General features: G+C 40.7%; 1 protein-coding gene across 3 annotated transcripts in view; it reads right to left on the bottom strand.

The window, feature by feature from the left end:
* Positions 1–18,470, bottom strand: part of CD36 (CD36 molecule (CD36 blood group)) — a 78,607-nt gene extending 60,137 nt beyond the window's left edge. Inside the window, exons 1-2 of one of the 3 annotated variants that reach the window (XM_085871657.1) lie at positions 18,298–18,470; positions 11,359–11,504 (exon numbers count right to left, since the gene is read on the bottom strand). In XM_085871657.1, the coding sequence (XP_085727783.1) occupies positions 11,359–11,484 (126 nt within the window). In that variant the 5' untranslated portion in view covers positions 11,485–11,504; positions 18,298–18,470. The remainder of the gene's footprint in view (positions 1–11,358; positions 11,505–18,297) is intronic. The other 2 variants (XM_085871654.1, XM_085871656.1) reach the window with 2 other exon arrangements.
* Between the last annotated feature and the right edge of the window lie 1,762 nt (positions 18,471–20,232).

Genomic DNA, 20,232 nt, shown 5'->3' with positions numbered 1-20,232 from the left:
GACAGACATAGAATTGAGAGAGGCTGCCATCTTACTTATGATGCAAGAGCAAAAGGTCGTGTGCCTTCAGTGTCCAAGAAATCCAGGAGTAAGATATAGTTTGGAGGGTTTCCAGCACAAAATAAAGAGAAATACTGCATTGAACTAAAAATATAAAAATGACGATAAGTACTCTGGTATCTGATAGAAGAAACGATGCAATGTGGGTGGACAGTTAATATGCCTGGGTTTGCTTAATGGTTCGGGTGGTGGGCTTGGGGTCCTCGGGTTCTGAGTTCAAATCCTGCTTGGCTGATGAATTAATACCGCGTGGGGTTGATTCAGCCTGTCATCCTTCTGAGGTCGGCAAAGTGAGTACCAGCATGCTGGGATGATTGAGCCATTCGAGTATCTCTGTGTCGGAGTGGCGACCCGTCCAGGATTGTGCCCAATAGCCCAGGAAACTGCTTGGGCAGCACCGACGCTCTGTACAGAATATGGTCCCGATGGATGGATGGATGGATGGACTATTAATACTATGCTGAGACTGGAAGGAGAGATCAGTGGTGGAATCGTTTACTTTAATGCAGCCATTTACTCCTGGTTCATTATGCGAGGCAGTGGGATCAAACTTCAAACTATATTTCTCCTGATTTTTCAGGAATGGTGTTACATGATGGAGAATGGCGTCCTCACGAGGAAATTTCAAGCGGGCTCTTCGATATATAGAAGGAAATCTCAATGCAGGAGTAGGCCAATAGGTCTCCACCCTCTTCACCCATCACTCCCTACATAATCATCCAATCCATGAGCACACTCACACCCTCCACAACAATGATATTATGCACACCCATAACCCAATACAACCGGACATCCACTAAACAGGAGAGGTCAAGGATGGCGAGCATGTCACAAACAGGAGATTAAAAAGTAACACAACATATGGAGTCGGAAAGACGTTTAGTTCAGGTTTTCATAAACATAGATGATATATGTTGATGCTTATTGACAACACCTACATCGCACCAAAACATGCAAAGAACACTCACACATCACCCAATTCAATGGCGGTCTACCTTCCATTCCTGCCTCTATCCCTGTACCTGTCTAGGCCCCTTGCTTCTTGGTATCTTACTAATTCCATTTTAAACCCATCAATATTGTCATTTGTGCTACCACCTACCCAGGAAGACAATTCCATCCATTAATGGTCCACTCATGTGTGAAACACCACTGCCAAGCTATTGTCTTCTTATTCATTCTCAAGCTATGCCTCTTGATCCTATCGCTCGCTGTCCATCTTGGTAAGAGGCTTTTTGCATCTATGTTATCAACGTACTTCATTATTTTAAGTATAAATATGAGATCTCCGAATCGCCTCCTTTCCAATGTAAAATGTGCAGTCTCTCTCAGATGCTCCTCATAGCTTCATCCATCGAGGCCTGAAATTATTCTAATATCTTATTATTAGCTTAATTGGAATTTACATTCCAGATAAGATATGGTCATTGTGCTCCGTCCATCCGCCCGTCCGTCTCCCTTTTCTGATGTTAAATTGTGGAGCCTATGCTGATCACATGACCGGAAGTGTGACAAAATGGCGGTTTTGGCGGACAAATTCCTTCCAAAATCTTCTTCTCCTGATCCACCAGTCAGAATGCTACCAAATTTGGGTTACAACATTAGGCTAGGGTAGTGATGTTAAATTGCCAAAGTAATTCTGATCACATGACCAGAAGTGTGTCAAAATGGTCGACTTCGTCAATTTTTGGTAAAAAAAACAAAAACGTGCAAATTCCTTCAAAAATCTTCTTCTCCAGACCCACCAGTCAGAGTGCTATCAAATTTCGGTTACAACATTACACTAGGATCCTGATGTTAAATTGCAGAGGCTATGCTGATCACATGACCGGAAGTGTGTCAAACTGGTGGACTTTGTAATTTTTTTGTAAAATTATGGAAATTCCTTCAAAATCCTTCCTCTTCAGACCCACCAGTCAGAATTCTACTAAATATGAGTTAAAACATTAGGCCAGAGCCCAAATAAGATACAGGTCCAGTGGTCCTATTTTTATTATGATTATTATTATTATCATCACCTCCGCCACCGCAGGTGGACGAAGGTTGTGTTTTCACCCCATCTGTTGCGGTTGTGTTTTCACAGATTCAGACAAAATTTGGTGGACATGTTTTATATGTGACAAGGACGAAATGATTAGATTTTGGTTAAGGTCTGCAGCTCCGGCCTATCAGAGGGATACAAAACGTAAACTCTTCAGTCTGGCGGAGGTATGCACTCTACCGAGTGCCGTTCTAGTTTCATATGCAGCATAAGGCTGTGGGGTATCATCATTAGCTGAGGGCACAGCTGTGCCCCGATGCCATTTATAGTTAGTAATTTGTAATTTGTTCAGGGTGCCAGCGATAGCTCGCCAACTTTTCACAAAGGATGCCGTCAGAACTTTAACATCCATCAATTAATGCCAGCGGACGGGACGCCCAGTTTAACATCCATTCGAAGGACGGCACACACAATCATGTTTCACTCTGCTTATGAAACACTGGGATGACCCTTTATAGCTGGGTCTGGATTTAAACCCATGCTCCACAGCTTAAAGTGAGTGTGCGTACCTCTAGGCCATCCTGCAAGCCTATTGGTTTGTCTACAACGACTGTTCCAATGGCAGCTATGTGTCGCATCCTCAATACACAACAATTGTTTGTGCCATCACAATACCTTTCAAAGGAGACCATCGTTTGCCTCCTTGGATGAGCCATCACTCGGGCTAATGGAGAGAGTAATGAATGCTGCTGGCAGAGGCGATGGAGCAACAGCAGGCGAGTGTTTGACATTTTATGACATGTGGTTGGCTTTTGCCAGAAATTTGCTTTAATTTGTTGACGAAGTTCTTATTTGCCAAACATTAAATTAATCAGGAAATTCCATTTTGCCAATTTGGTTATCATAATTTTGGGAACTTTTCTGTTATTTTAAAGTTGGTTTAGCTTCCAATGAGATTTTATTAAATTTATAGAACCTTAAAATTTTTACCCCACATGTGTCGGGCAAAACGTTGTTGAGAAATTAGTTCACTCTGTCTGTCAACAAACGTCCATTGATGACCGAGGAACTACTTAACTTCAATTTAATTAAATATTTTTAACACTGCAGAACATGAATCGGAACACAAACCTGCAGTTTAGCAGGTCTTTGGCTCTGAATTTGGCAAAATGTACAGAATCTCGTACTGAGTGTGCACACACACCAGCGGTAAAGCAATTGCTTCAGTCAGTCTGGCAGTCAAACTAAAATGAAAATCATTCCAAACAGGAAATGTACTGTTTTTAGGGATGTCATGAAGGACATGAACAAGAGGCACAAATAATTACGGTAATTTTATGTGTTAAATAGGGTGGTGTAAAAGACGGTGCATCAACGGCGGTACACCTCCAAATAAATGGTTTTGGCTTTTTTTACAACCTTTGAAACTTCAATTTTATTTCAATTGGATTATATACTTGAACACTTGAGAACACAAATCATCTTGTTGGCACATCTAAAAACCTTAAATTTAACAGTACTTGGGCAAAATTTCACGTCGCCTCAACCAAACAAATTTTGCTGCGAACACTACTGAGGGGGGAGCTGGCAGAAGGTTTGGCGATGGACTGTTCTGTTTGATCTGTCCACTTTGTATGGTTGTCACTGCGCTTGTTATTTAAAAGTTCACGAACAAAGTTAATATAAATCGTCCACTGAAATGCAAAGCAATGGTTTAAAGATCTTTCCAGGTCAGGTCAGGAATGGGAGCATGCACCGGAGCAGCATGTCGCTGCGTCCATTTTTTGCCGGTACTTCAGGGGCCACCATCTGGCCCTCCCCCAGGCAGATTCCTGGCCCATCCCAAACTTCTTAAGATCCTTCCCTTGTCCTATTTCTCAAGACTGTGTGGGATAAAGTATTTTATTAACTTGCTAGTTGTTGCTAATCAGATTGAATGTATCGAAAGCAAGCGAGGGAGATGGTAAGTCTAGGGAGATGGCTCTCATCTCATGCCTGGCATTGAAGACCTCCATCCATTGTTGGGAAAGCAGGAGCAGCAAGTCCAGGGTAGTGACCTGGTCCGAATCCAAATTGATGATCGGAAATCAGGCCATTGGAGAAGAGGAAATCTTAAAATTCAGATTGAATGTTCCAAACCATGGTAAATCTTAAATCCAGATTAAATGTTTGGAACCATGGTAAATCTTAATTCAGATTGAATGTTTAGAACCATGGTAATTCTTCATTCAAATTGAACATTTATAACCATGGTAAATCTTAATCCAGATTGAACATTTAAAACCATGGTAAATCCTAATTCAGATTGAACATTTAGAGCCACGTTAAATCTTAATTCAGATTAAACGTTTAAAACCTTCGTAAATCTTAATTCAGATTAAACGTTTAGAACCATCATAAATCTTAATTCAAAATGAATGTTTAGAACCTTGGTAAATGTTAATTCAGATTGAATGTTTAGAACCATCCTAAATCTTAATTCAGATTGAACATTTATAAACATGGAAAATCATAATTCAGATTGAATGTTTGGAACCATGGTAAATCTTAATTCAGATTAAATGTTTAAAACCTTGGTACATGTTAATTCACATTAAAAGTTAAGAACCATGGTAAATCTTCATTCAGATTAAATGTTTGGAACCTTCGTAAATCTTTATTCAAATTGAATATTCAGAACAACGCAAATCTAAATTCAGACTGAATGTTTCGAACCTTGGCAAATCTTAATTCAAATTGAATATTTCGAACCATGGTAAATCTTAATTAAGACTACCATAACCCACGCTCTGCGCGACATGTTGAGGTGGGTGTGTTTGAGAAAGGAACTGATACAGAGTATCAGTAGTAATTTTACTTTAATGCAGTAAGTGGAATACGATTTCACTGTTTCAGAACCATTTTATTTACTTTTTTTGTACCATGCGCCTCATATGGTCTTTGAGATAATTTAAGCCGAATATCACGTTACTCGAGCGCAGAACAAAGTCGAAGTTAGCTCTACACGAAACCACAAACTCGGAAATAATATATAAGATTGAATGTTTAGAACCATGGTAAATCTTCATTCAGATTAAACGTTTAAAACCTTGGTGAATCTTAATTCAGATTGAGTGTTTAGAACCTTGGTAAATCTAAATTCAGATTAAACATTTCGAACCATCGTAATTCTTCATTCAAATTGATTGTTTAGATCCATGGCAAATCTTCATTCAGATTAAATGTTTGGAACCTTTGTAAATCTTCATTCAAATTGAATGTTTAGAACAAGAATAAATCTTAATTCTAATTGAATGTTTAGAACCATGGAAAGTCTTAATTCAAGTTGAATGTTTAGAACCATGGTAAATCTTAAGTGATATTGAATGTTTAGAACCATGGTAAATCCTAATTCAGATTGAACATTTAGAACCATGTTAAATCTTCATTCAGATTAAACGTTTAAAACCTTGGTGAATCTTAATTCAGATTTAAATGTTTAGAACCATGGTAAATCTTAATTCAGATTGAGCGTTTAGAACCATCATAAATCTTAATTCAGATTGAAAATTTAGAACCATGGTAAATCTTAATTCAGATTGAACATTAAAACTTTGATAAATCTTAATTCAGATTGAACGTTTAGAACCTTAGTAAATCTTAATTCAGATTAAATATTTAAAACCTTGGTAAATGTTAATTCAGACTAAACTTTTCGAACCATGCTAAATCTTCATTCAGATCGAACTTTTGGAACCTTGAATAGTCTTAAAATCTGATCGAATGAGAGGAACCTTGTTTAGTTGTAAATCAATTTTATTTTTCAGAACCTTGTTTAGTCGTGAAATAGATTTCTTTTTCAGAATCTTATTTTGTGTTAAATCAAATTGCATTTTTCAAACTCTGCTAAATCTTCAATCAGATTGCATTCTCAATACCTTTGGTAATCTTCAATGACATTGCCTTTTCAGAACATTATTTAATCTTAAATGAGACAGCATTTTCAGAGCCTTCTTTAGTCTAAAACAATATTGGATAAGGAGAACCCTGGTTAGTCAAAGGTCAGATAGTGTTTTGATAACCTTCTTTGGTCCTATATATATGATTACATGAACATAACCTTCTTTAGTCTTAAATCAGATTGCTATCATAGAACTTCTTTTTATCTTAAACCCGGTTTCATTTTTAGAACTAGATTTAATCCGATATCAGATTGATTTAAAACTAACTGAGGTTCTGGAAATTCAGAGCGTATTTTCAGAACCTTGGCTTGTCTTTCATGAGATTTAAATTTTCGAATCTTAGTTAATCTTAAATAAGATTGCAGCATCACGACTTTTGTTCATCTAGATTCAGATTGTATTTTAAGAGAGTTATTACCTTCGCCTACCGATGTGTGCGAGGTTATGTTTTCACCCCTGTCTTGTCTGTTTATTTGTTTGTTTGTTTTGTGTGCAGGATATCTCAAAAAGTTTTGGATGGATTTGGATTAAATTTGGTGGAGAGCTCGGGAGTGTGACAAGGACAAAGTGTTTAGATTTTGGTGAAAATCCGAATCTGAATAAGGATACAAGAATTTTTCAAGTGATTCTTCACCATTGAGAGATGGGAACAAAAATGATATGTAGCACGACATCCCAAAAAGTGTTGGATTCAGACGAGACTTGGTGGACAAGGATGAATTGATTCAATTTTGGTGAAGATCCAAATCTGGATCCAAGAATATTTTTCATAATACTTCACCATTGAGTGATAGGACTAAAACAGATATATTCAGATTAAATATACTGTATCTTCTTCTGCAGAACAGATATTTAAAATAGTGACAGCATTTCTTCTTCTTCTGATTCTTCTTCTACATCTTTCCTTTATAAAGGGTGAGGTCCGATGGCACCAAGCTTCTGCCCTGCCCTGACCACGATAATCCTTCACCTCCATCTGTCTTCAGCAAACTCTCTCCACTCTCCAACCACCCCTACCTCACTGATATCCCTCCTCACACAATCCTCTGATCTCAACTGTGGTCTACCTCTTTTCCTCCTACCTTTCTCCCTCAACCTATCTGCACTTTTTGCCAATCTTTCTTTCCCTCATCCGCATGAAGTGTACAGACCATCTCAGCCGGCATTTCACCAAACTCCCTGTCAAGCTCATCTGCACACCAATCTCCTCCCTAAGTTTATCTATCCTCCTTCTATCCACAATCTTCACTCCCACAATCATCCTAACCCAGTTGTTCTCACAAACATGCAGCCTCTGGTGTTGTCTCTCTGTCAGTGTCACCGTTTCCAGACCACAAAGGTACACACAATATCAGAACCTTCCCTTTTGATGCATGCAGCATCCTCCCCAGAATACCCCTCATGTTTACCTTCCTGCTTACCAGCTCCATCACCATGATAGATACATTTGGGCTGAGAGTGCTATCCTGCCTCAAACCAATGTTCACACTGAACTCTTCAGATGTCCCAGGACCAACCAAGACTCTTCCCTTTGTTCCCTTGTGCATCTCTTCCACCAACCTAACTTCTCCTTCTGGCATTCCCATCCATATCAGTGTCGCCATCACCGTCTCTCTTGCGACAGTGTCTTAGGCCTTCTTCAGGTCCACAAATCCCAGTGCCATCTCACCTTGCACCTCCAACTTTTTTTTTCCCAACAGTTATCTCAACACAAACATCTCATCCGTCATTCCCATACCCTTTCTAAACCCCTGCTGCTCTTGCTGATCCCCATCTTCACACTCTTCCTTATCCTCTCGTCTGGAATCCTCTCCAGCACCTTCATGATATGACTAAGGAGAGTAATGCCACTGTACTTCCCCGGATCGATCTTGAACATCTCCTTTCCCCTTCCGTATCAGCACAATTAACCCTGTCCTCCAATCCTCTGGAATTGAACCCTCGCTCATACATATTTTCAACAGCCACTTCATCCAACCGACTCTGACTTCATCCACTGCAATTATCATTTCTGCACACACCTCATCAGTATCTGGCACTCTTCCCTTCTTCGTCCTCTTTAATGCTGTCTGCACTTCCTCCTCTGTGACCTCCACCAAATCCACTTTCCCCTCCACATAACACGGGAGCTCCAGCTCGCCGTTGCTTCCTTCCCAGTTCAACATCTCTTTGAAATATCCTTCCCACATCTTCAATACTGCCCCCCTCTCTGTCACTAGCCTCCCGCCACCATCCTTAATCACTGTCCCCCTTCATATCCTTACGATACTCATCCCTGTCACGAGCCAATTTATACTTCATCTTCCTCCCACCATCCTCTTCCAACTTATTCCTCAACTTATTCACAGCTCTCCTTGCTGCTTTCTTCTTTTGCCCATACAGGTGCAGCAACCCCACATCCAGATTCCTCCCCCTCGCTTTGAGCTTCGCTGTCCTCTTCCAAACCTCTTTCTTTTCATCTAATGCCTTCGCTACTTCCTCCGTCCATCATACCTGGTTTCTATCCCTCGACAATGCGCCCTTTCCTGGCGTCCTTCCACACGAAACTTCTGCAATTCCTCTAAATACCTTTCCAAACTTCTTCCACTCCTCCAAGCCTTCCTCTTTGTCATCAAGTTGATCATACCTAGCCCTCATCCTTTCCCTGTACTCCATGAGGATGTTTCCCCTACACTTTCCCAAACTAATAATCTTCTGACCCCTGTTCTTAACCTCCCTTCTTTTCTCCATTCATACCACAAACACCACAGGCCTGTGCTGGTTGGTAACATGCTCTGCTGCCACTGCCTCACAATCCTTAACCCTCCACAACTGTCGCTGCCTTACCACCACCAAATCCAGTTCTGTTCTATGTTGTCCACTCCAAAAGGTAATCTTGTGGCTTTCCTGCTTTTGAAAGAATGAACCAGCCATGTCCATCCCTTTTCACGCCACCAGCTTCACTTGTTCTAGTCCCTCTCTATTCCTTATTCCCAAACTAAAATGACCAAAACAATCCTCGTCACCAGGCTCCGCTACTCCCATAAGCGTGTCAAAGTCCCTCACAATGCACAGAATCACATCCAGCTCAACCATTCCCACCATCCACTACAGTGCGCTCCTGAATTCCTGCTTCTCTAGCCCAATCCTTTCCGTTTGTGGCCCATATTCCAACATAACACACCATTTGCCTCTGTACCATTAACCATGCCATAACAAAATATCCCTCCCATCTTTTCACTCTAACCACCTGCTTGCTGATCTTTTCCAATACTATTTTTTCTCACGCCATTACTCCTTTCATCCCCACCTGCGTGCAAACAGCTTGTATCCTCCTTCCAACCTCCTTCTATTTATCTCCACCACTTTGACTCCTCTCCAACCCCCTGCCCACATTGATCCAACATTCAAACTACCTAGCTTGACCTTGCTTCTCAACCATTGCCCACCCAGCAGAGCTAGTATCATCTTGATTAGTTTGGGATGCCCTGGTCATCAATCAGCAGTGCTGCCCTGGCTGACTTGCTGGACCTACTATCCTTGCCTGCTCTCATAATCCTGTGTGCACAAAGGCACACACACACACACCGCTCCATCTCCACTTGCCTCCCCCCTCTCTACCTTTCCCACCCCTCTCCCTCCACACTCGACTCCTCTTCCCCATCCTCGAGGCACTCCTCCCTACCGCTACTCAAGCAGCCGATCCACTCCACTGTACGGAGGGCCAAACTAAATCCACAGGCGCAAGGACCAACTGCCGCTCGAACATCCTTTCCACTCCACTGTTCAAAAATCACTCAGTTATTTTCCCCAAAATCACAGTTCGAAAGTCACTCAGTTCGATCCTCATCACGCTTGTGCAAATACGCTCTACGACTCCCACGCTCAGTCCTCCTCGACTCCACAGGCACAAAAATCAACCGCAGATCAAATGGCCGATTCTCTCCACCGTATAGCATGTAGATTTGGATATGTAGCACAATATCTCAAAAAGTTATGGGCAGATTCAGAAGAAACGTGGTTCCGACAGGTTTGAGTGTGTGACGAGGATAAATTGATTCGATTTTTGTGAAGATCCGTATCCGGATCCGGGCGGAGGTATACGCTCTACCGAGTGCCCTTCTAGTTTAGTCTTAAATCAGAATAAATTTTCAGAGTCTTTATGAGTCTTAAAAACGAAATTACATTTACAGAATGTTCTTTCATCTGAAATCATATTGCATTTACAGAAACATCTTTAGTCAAAAACAAAAATGGATTTTTCAGGATCTTCTTTGGTCTTAAAAAAAAAAAAATCTTTTGTAGGACAAAGCTCATGGAAGAGCAAGAATGTGATTGAAATCAGATTGTCTTATATCAGATTGGAATTTTATAACCTTCGTCAGTCATAAATTAGAATGGATATTGAGGTTCTTGGTTCGTTATAAATCAAATTGCATTTTTAGAATCTTCTTTAGTCTTAAATCAGATAGCATTTTCACAATCTTGACTCGTCTAAAATTTATTGGATTCTTATAACCTTGCTTGGTGTTCAATCAAATTGCATTTTCAGAACCGTGGTTATTCTTAAAATCAGATTGCATTTTCATAACCATGGCTCGGATTCATATTATTAAGATGCAAGCCAACATGCATTTCAAATGTTTTCAAAGGCCCCGATATACTGTACGGCACATGTGTATACGGCTCGCATCTAACTTTTCCTTTATGACTTCCTCGGAAGGACGAAAGCAATTAAAGTTTTTCTGCAAAATTATTTAATGGTGAAAGACATCATGGATGTAAGAGTGTAGAAAGCACAAAAAAAAATGTTTACTTTCAAAGAGAGAATTAGACATATGGGAGAAGAATTAACAAGTGAAGATAGATGAATCAAGAGAACAACAACAGAAATGAAAAAGACCCGTTAATAAATGTAGTTCATAGTCCCTGTATATGCCCGGTGTTGGTTTAATGGTTAAGGTGGTGGGCTTGGGATCCTCGGGTCCTGAATTTAAATCCTGCAGCCATTGAATTAATACCAGGTGGGGTCGACTCATCTTGTCATCCTTACGAGGTTGGCAAAATGAGTACCAGCTTGCTGGGATGATTGAGCAATTCGAGTATCCTGTGTCGGAGTGGTGACCCATCCAGGATTGTGCCCGTCAGCCCAGGAGAGAGCTTCGGCAGCACCGACGCTCTGTACAGAGTATGGTCCCAACGGATGGATATTCCCTGTATGTCATTAGCATAATGAATGGATTAACCACTCGCATGAGGAAAAGGCTTGGGCTTAAGTTGTTTAGGTCTTTTGCAGGAGGGGGAGGCAGCAACAGAATCATTCGAGCAAAACGGATTAATGTGCAAGTCATTCATTATCATGAATAAACCCTGCACATGTTCAAAACTGGTTCTTACCTTCTTCACTACATCTTTCACAAGCTTGTTTCCCACACACAGTATAATGACCCCTGTGATGACGAGGGCGAAGCCAGAAATGAGGCCGCAGGCGAGGCGACCATTTCGAGAGCAGCAGCAGGTCATTTGGAAAGAGTCTTGTTAGTCTGACGAGGCAAAGATAATGGAAAAAAAATCATCAGAATGAAACAATAATAATAATAATAATAATAATAATAATAATAATAATAATAATAATAATAATAATATTAATTCTTATTTTTATTATTATGGTTTACAGTTTAATTACAAATTTTTATAATGATACAAAAAGTACTTGAACATCACTTGACATGCTTGGGGTCAATGGGGGCATCATATTGCCATTTACCCCATTATGACGTTTGTGGAGACAATATGCCACCCAGTGATGTCCATCCATCTGCTCTTTGGGTATATTTAAGGGAGGGAAATATAATTTGGCAAACAAACCAGCATAGAATGGCCTACTATTTTAGAAAGGTGCTTGTAGAAAATGTGAGAGCTGGCTTAAGGAGTAGTCATAAAGTACAGGAGACTCAACAATACAACTCTGTGAACAAATACAACTTGAAAATAAAGAACGATCAGCTATGAAACGATACAGACAACAACTTGCAGTGTCATATGTAAAGGCCCGGTCACACCTTGACGTTTTAGCCAGCGATGGCAACGTATTAAAATGTATGTAAAACGCTGGCTGACGTTGAACTTTTGATGTTTTTTTTTTAAGATTTGGACGTATTCATAACGAGTTGGTTGTATGCATAACATATTAGTAATGGACACAGAACGTTTCGTTGTGTTATAGATAACTTATACCAACGAATGCTGAACCTGTTGTCAGCCTACACAACCTATGCCCAACGATAGTCTAACTTAGGCATAGCGTGTTACACGCATCGCCGACGATGTCGTGACGTAGCCTATTAAAAGGCTGACGCACAACGATTCGAATCATAACTGCCGTAGAAATGGAAGTGACAATATCGCGGTCACACCTTGGCGATCTTGCCACCGTATGCCGACCTAAGAAAAATGTGTCTAAAACGTTGGGGCACGTCAAATACGGTATGAGTAAGTTTGGTATACGTGAGTAGAACGCTAAAGTACGCTATCATACGTCGTAGTAAGTAGAGTACGTCAAGAAATTTTAAACATGTTCAAAATTTTACGACGTACTCGGCGTATGACACACGTTCCGCATGCGATGGGGATAAGTTTTACACACGATATGTGGACGCTTACACACGTCCACAAAGGCTACTTATAAGCTACTCATAAGTCGAAACACGTCGCGGTAATGTCTTTTTTACGCGAAACTTATTTCTAACTTATGTTTGACGTGCTTTGAACCAATTCTTTACGCAGTCCCAACACACATCGTCGTATGTAGACGTATTCCAATGACGTCTTCCGGTCGACAAAAAAATAAATGAACGTGTTTCTAGCTTACAACTGCCATATAAAGACGTGTTCCCAGCGGTTTTGGGAATTGGTATATAAAAATGCTGCTCATAAAAGGGGAACCCAACAGTGTTTTCGAGTCCTTTTTGAGGCGATGTCCATGTCAGCAGTAACAGTATCAGTATCAGTATCAGTATTAGTATTAGTAGTAGTTTGTTCATGTTGGCAGTAGTTGGTGAGTGTGAGGGGGAGGGTGTGGGTTTTGATGGATCGTCCTTGCGTTTAACGATTTAACGATTTAAATGATAAACTCAACGATTTAAATGGCTGCAACTCCACTATTGAAAGTAGACGCTTGCGCTCAACAATTGGATTTTTTTTACACTCAACGACTTTTAAACGGTACCACTCAACTATTTTCATTGTTTACAATGAACGATTTAAATTGCTGTCACTCGCCTTTGTTTTTTGACGCTGAGGTTTTGAAATTTGAAGCGTTTCTTCTGAACGTGTTAAAACGCTCAAACTCGACTATTTTAAATAGACACTGCCGATGGACAATTCGAATCATAGCCAAGCTAGACATCGAAGTGTGAACATCCTCGTCATGCCGAAGAAAAGTTTGAAGAATGCTGCAAATAAGTGTCCTGGCCGTGGCCGTGGACACTGACGCAAGGACGATCCATTATACCGACGTCTTTCAGCCTATGAGTAACTTAAAAGTAACGTCTGTCGATGTGTGGCAACGATCGCGTAACGTGCCAACAACACGTTAATCATAGGTTAGAAATAAGTTTCGGGTACGCTAAACATTACCTCGGCGTGTCTCAACTTATGATTAACTTACAAGTAGCATGTGTTGACGTCTGTCAACGATCGCAGACCGTGCATACAACTTGTGGCCAGCGTAGCGGAACGTGTGAGTCATACGCCGGCATACGTCGTGAAATTTCAAGCATGAAAAAATTTGAGGACAACCAAAAAGTACAACGTTTAAAGCCAACGTACAACGACGTATGGCAGTGTTTTTCAGCGTGCTCTCAATGTTATCAAAACTTACCCATAACGTATTCAACGTGTGCCAGCGTTTTAGAAAAAAAAATTCAAAAATCGGCATACGTTGGCTAAAACGTCAAGGTGTGACCGGGCCTTAAGCCTGGTGTGGAGTTAGTGGTTCGGGTGCCTGCTTGGGATCTTAGGGCCCTGAGTTTGAGCCCCGTTGGCTGCTGCAGCTGACTTAACACCAGGTGGGGTTGACTCAGCATGTCATCCTTCTGAGCCTGGTGGAATGAGTACCAGTGTACTGGTGTAGGGACACAGCATCAGTGGCAGAGCCCAAACAAAATTATAGCTTCCTTGCCAAGCTGCCATGTGCAAGAAGAAGTGTCTTCCATTTTCAAAATTAAAAAGTGTTATTTGAGTACACTTTTACAAAATCCTAACAAAAGTTCTTTCTTAGGTACATTTCTTATGTGCCCCTTTGGTGTACAACTGGCTGAGAGTGCCCCATCTATGGTCCTCTTTTCTGCAAACACAGTCAGATTTCATGGAGGAATGTTTCCCAATATCTATGCACAACCTAAATGGGGACAGGACAGGTGGATATGCACCCTTATTGAAATGACAGCATGTTACTGAGTGGGAAGCACCCCCGCAAGTCCTGCTCAATGAAGAAAGTGGACTCCCCTGGGAACAGATCCTTGACCAATAAGCTCATATATGAGCATTTCACCAAATTAGCTATCCTGCTTTTGCTTTGCTGCTTTGCTGAACATACTTCCGATATCTAATAGAACTACAACGGCACTTGGTAGAGCACATACCTTCGCCAGTCTGAACAGTTCACCTTTTGTATCCCACTGATAGGCCGGATCTGATCCCAGACCTGAAGCAAATTTAATTGGCTTGTTCTTATCATGTAACCAACTAATCCAGCTAGTTGTGTCAAAACTTGTCCACAACCTTTTGAAATATCATGCTATATATCGTTTTTAGCCCCATCTCTCAATGGTGAAGAATCAGTTAAAAATAAAAAAATAATAATTCTCGTATCTGGATCCGGATCTTCACTAAAATTGAATCGATTTGTCTTTGTCACACACCCAACTGTCCACCAAGTTTCTTCCGAATCTGTCCATAATGTTTTGAGATATCCTGCTATATGCATATTATGCATATCAAATCTCATCCAGTTACATCTACTGATAACTACTCGGTATCCATTTGAATGAAAAGTACCGAAAATGCGGTTTGAAATCGGAAATCCCCAAAGTTCGAGGGAGTGCTGTGGGTGAAAAAAAGATCTAAATCGAAAATCCAGCTCGATTGTTTGTGCACAATGTATTCCAGCCGATTAGTGTAAATTTTCATGACCATCCGACCATAATCCTAGGAGGAGTAGCATTTGGCGCGAAGGCACGTCCAGCTCTCGGATATTATCGATTTTTGCACTAATTGACCTTTGACCCCTGACCTAAGCGAAATCGGTCAACATGTCCTGAGGCAAAGTTGTAGTACTCATTGAGTACCATGAACCTGCAAAGTTTCATTCCTATCGATGCACTCACCTGGTCGCTAGGGGGCCTTCAATTTTCGCCAATTTTCGCGCATACCCTAATTGTAGGGGGCGCTCTGGGTAAAGTATTCCATATATCACAAAAACCAGAATATATTTGATAGAGCATCACCTGTAGATCATTCGTGCCAAATTTCATAACCCTACGTGGGATAATGGCTTTCGGAATTGATTTCGTGTGAACGGTACCGATTTTGAAGGTTTTTCGGTTGTTGCTAGGGAACCAAAGCGTCCCTAGCAACCATCACAATTTCCAAAGCACTAGGTTATAAGATGTACCTACCACCTGAGTTTGGTCAAAATCCACCCACGATTACTACCAATTATGCTGTTGACAAACGAACAAACATCCAAACAAACATCCAAACAAACAGACAGAATTACTGACAATAAGGTTCACCTATTTCGGCGACCCAACAGACAAATAGAGACAGACAGACAGGGGTGAAAACATAACCTCCGTCCACCTTCAGTTCTGGAGGTAATGAGGCACATTCACGCCAATAAATCACATTGGCTCCTTTAATATAAAATACAGTTTCTTCAATAATTGTGAATTAGGACATAATGATACGTATCCCTCGGCCTAAATTATGGAGTGTCCAATGAACTACAAAGACGCGTTAGGATATTTTCATAGTCTGCCAATTAGTTCTGGTTATCTTGAAGTATCCAATTGAATATCCACTGGGTGTGAAATGCCAAGAGCACTAAATCCCAGAGAATGCAGGTGTCTTTTCTACCGTCACGCGATGTCATTGAACGACAACATACTGGCTAAGCAACTCAAACACAATTGCTATGTGAGTAAGATGATGCCACAAATTGAAAATTTTAAAATGAGGCAAAACATAAACCAAGCAACCATCCATGTATAACAAGGAATGAGCCGTAAAAGAAGGAATGAGTGGAATAAGAGGGAAAGGAGGGGATCAGAATTTAAAGCAACTGGAAGGCTGCGATCGGAGATCGCTGATGATTCCCGGGATAGCGAACTCGTAACATGCCTGGTGTTGGCTTGATGGTTAGGGTGGTGGGCTTGGGATCTGAGGATCCTGAGTTAAAATCCTGCTTTGCTGTTGAATTAATACCAGGTGGAGTTGACTCTGCCTGTCATCCTTCTGAGGTTGGCAAAATGAGGGCCAGCTTGCTGGTATCCTGTGTCAGAGTGGTGACCTGTCCAGGATTGTACTCAATAGCCAAAGAGACTGCTTAGTCAGCTCCAACGCTCTGCACAGAGTCTGGTCCCAATGGATGGATGGAATGGAACTAGTAATATTATCCAATTGGTAGCATTTAAATTTCTGCCTCGTAATGAAAACCAACATTTTATTTTTTTACAAAAGGTGAGCACCACGGACACCAAGGCTAAACACTTAACACCTCCCTGCGGGAACCATAATAATTAAATAAATTAAAAATGGAAAAATGAAATAATGAATTTTTTTTCTAAAATTACATAATCAAAAAAATAAAGAAATAGTTCAAAATTGTAAGAAAAAAAAAATGGAAAATTTAAATAATTCAAAATTGAAAAAAATAGGTTTGAAATTTGGGAAAAAAAAAATTTATTATTAAAAATAAAGGAAAAATTATTCTTCAAAAAGCGGGACACCACAGACTCCAAGACGAAACACTCAATGCCTCCCTCCATGAACTACAATTATAAGTCAATCGAGAAGATGGAGAAAAATCCTCACATCCATGTACCATAAAAGTAGTATCCCTTCGAGGATGTCATTAAGTCTCAGGTCGTCTACGGCCACAACTTCTATCACCGCCCACCTCCATCCCAACCACAACTTCATCATATCCAATCACTCCGCTGGAGCTCACGTGAAGAGGTCCTCAAGACAAAAGTTTGAAATTGTAGTGAGATCCTTGGAATTTCGCCTTAAATACAACCTTGTCTACGGATCCACCTGGACGTCAAGGTAGAGATTTTGTACTTATCAATTTCTTGCAATAACATGGGAATTATGGGAATTATGGGAATTATGGGAATTATGAGAATTCAGCATCACTTCCTTCAGTGCGAGTACAGCAAAATTGGAATTGCAAAGAATGGAGAAATGTCTTCCTTTGATACTCACTAGATTCAGCAAAGCTTCTCATCAGGACAATGTAATGTTGACTCGTTGAATCGATAACACTGTGTAACAAATTTTTATTTATTTTTTGTTCTTGGTTAGTAAGTATAATTTCCTAATTGCTTATGCCTCAAGAGTATAGAAAGTGTCTATTATTCTCCTAAACTTTGCTTTTGTGACCAGGAGAATGATTGTTGAGACTGACCCACCAAACCTGCAATAAGGTTAGTGCAGCTACGCTCGGCTACCCGTCACTGTTTGTTTTGTCAAGTTCGTTCATGTTTTCAAATGGTTGCGAGCTTGTCATATATAAAGGTGACATACTACAATATCTTATATCCAGTCTAGACACAATTTCACCCGTTTTCTCATTGAAAATAGGTGAATTTCAAAAAAACAATCTACTGGTCAAAAAAGCAAAGCTTGAGGGGAATAATAGCCATTTTCTATACTGTAGAGACAAACGCAATTAGGAAATAACACTTACTACCCAGGAACAAAAATTATGTTACAGTGTGTAATTCGACCGTGAAGTCGATAGTACCTCTCGGAGACCTCTTGCCATCCAACATATCGAAATAACTTTCTTCTTGCCTTTTTACAAGACTTTCCGTAGGCAACACGATGATTTCCACGATGCACACTCTCGTGTGAAAAGTATGCCTCTGGGATATTTGTAACAACCTTTTCTACCTGGAGACCTTTTTCCTTGGTGGAACTATTCAGGTCTTGAGGTGATGCAGTTGATTGCTTACTTGACAAAGCGCACGTAAGACAAAAGTGATGGACGGTGAATACAGTCTTACGAGCTACCGTTCAGTACTCGATGCGTCCTGTTCCAAAAGTTACCTGTGCGACGAAGGTGAGTGGAATGGGAAGGAATACCAGTGCACCTTTGAGAGCAGCGATGAACCTTGAGAGCATCAATGCATCCTTCAAAGCAGCAATCACGCGTGCCGTGCTCTCAAAGCTTATGAAGCCGTTTCGTTAGGGCAGCTGTAGATGTTACGAGTGATAATGGGAACAGTCTCTCGGCCAAAGTCTCCCTTATCAGTTCATGCTCCAACAAAACTTATTTGACGGTTGTTTTCTGAACAACCCTGACAACGAGTCAGCAGATTGCTGAAGATAGGTGAAGTGCTACCTTTTATTGTGTTCGGCACTGTTGTGCTAGAGTCCTTCTCTTATACAATGTCTGAAGCTCTTAGACATGCAGGACAAAGAGGTGCCATTGTACTTTTATATAAGTACCAAGGAAAAGAGGAGACAATCAACAAATGGACTGAACAATTGGGATGTGACATGAACCCAGGTAGCCAACGATGACAGGCCCTGGCTGTAGACACCTTCCCAGCTGAACTGACAGTCAGTCATGTGCTAAGTGCTCAGATCGAAATTGAAATAAGCTTTCCTAAATCTCTGATCGAATCCATCTCTTAGGAACGTAGTACCATTGTATTTTTGACACCTGTAAGTTTTATGACAAAGTCCACTAAACCTAACTTTTATGATTTTATGAGCCATTGCATTAACGCTGGCTGTTTTCATGGAGATGATGACGGCTTGGTTAATAGGTTAGGTGCATGTCAGCAGGGCTGGGTGAAGATTGTTTCATCGTTGAACTTGATGAGGATGTACAATACAAATAAACATAGATGCAGTAAGAGGGCATCTGACCCATCAATATTGTGCTATACATCTCCTATTTGGGTCTAAGTACCTTCATATCTTCTTCTCCTTCTTATCTTTATTATCTCCGCCCACCGAAGTCGGACGGATATTATGCTTTCACCCCTCTCTGTTTGTTTGTTACTTGCAAAATCGAAGATTTTTCAAGTGTATTGGTTAGTCGATTTTGTTATTGGGTAGTCAATCTATCTACCCTTATTATCAGTATTTCCGTCGATATGTTTGGCTGCCTGTCTGTCTGTCTGTCTGTCTGTTCGGTCCATTGCTCCATTAATACAATGGCCTATTGTTTTGAGGTCAAAAGATCAAAAGGTCAACATAGGCCCAAGGTCAACAACGAAGGTGGGATTTCTAAAATCCTCAATTTTCATCCGATTGACATGAAATCTGAAGAGGATTTTTATTTCAGGTCAATTAATTCAACCAGCGAATTATTTTTGAAGTCAACATCGACCAAAAGGTCAACATAGGCCAAAGGTTAACAACATTGGTGTTGGTGTTGACCTGGTGTTGGTTTAGCGGTTAGGGTGGTGGCTTGGGATCCTCGGGTCCTGAGTTCAAGCCCTGTTTTCCGATGAATTAACACGAGGGGGTTGACTCAGCCTGTCATCCTTCCGAGTTCGGTGGAATGAGTACCAGTGTACTGGTAAATAGGGGCACTGAATCAGCGGCATATCCATACCCCTAACCAATGAAGCAACCAGCTGCCAAAAGGCTGCACATGAAGGGAAGGGGTATTGATGGATTTATTAAATCTGGTATTGGTGTGGTGCAGGCGTGATGGGCCGAATGGCCTCCTCCTGTGCAAAAAAGAGGAAGATGAAGAAGAATAAGAATAAGAATAAGAATAAGAAGAAGAAGAAGAAGAAGAAGAAGAAGAAGAAGAAGAAGAAGAAGAAGAAGAAGAAGAAGAATGAAAGTGGTATTTCTAAAATCCTCAATTTTCATCCAATCGACTTGAAATTTGAAGAGGAGTTGTACATTTGGTCATTGAATTCACCCACCAATTATTTTTCAGGTCAAATTTGTTTTATGTATTTTGCAAGTATCATGTTCTGCATGACATCTTCTTCTTGTTTGTCTGTTTGTCTCTTT

The sequence above is a fragment of the Eptatretus burgeri genome, chromosome 2 (genome assembly GCF_056783735.1).
Source record: "Eptatretus burgeri isolate ZD-2024b chromosome 2, Ebu_testis_v1, whole genome shotgun sequence".
Lineage (NCBI taxonomy): Eukaryota > Metazoa > Chordata > Myxini > Myxiniformes > Myxinidae > Eptatretus > Eptatretus burgeri.
The sequence above is the reverse complement of the archived record's forward strand: the minus strand, read 5'-3'. Positions and strand labels throughout refer to the sequence as shown.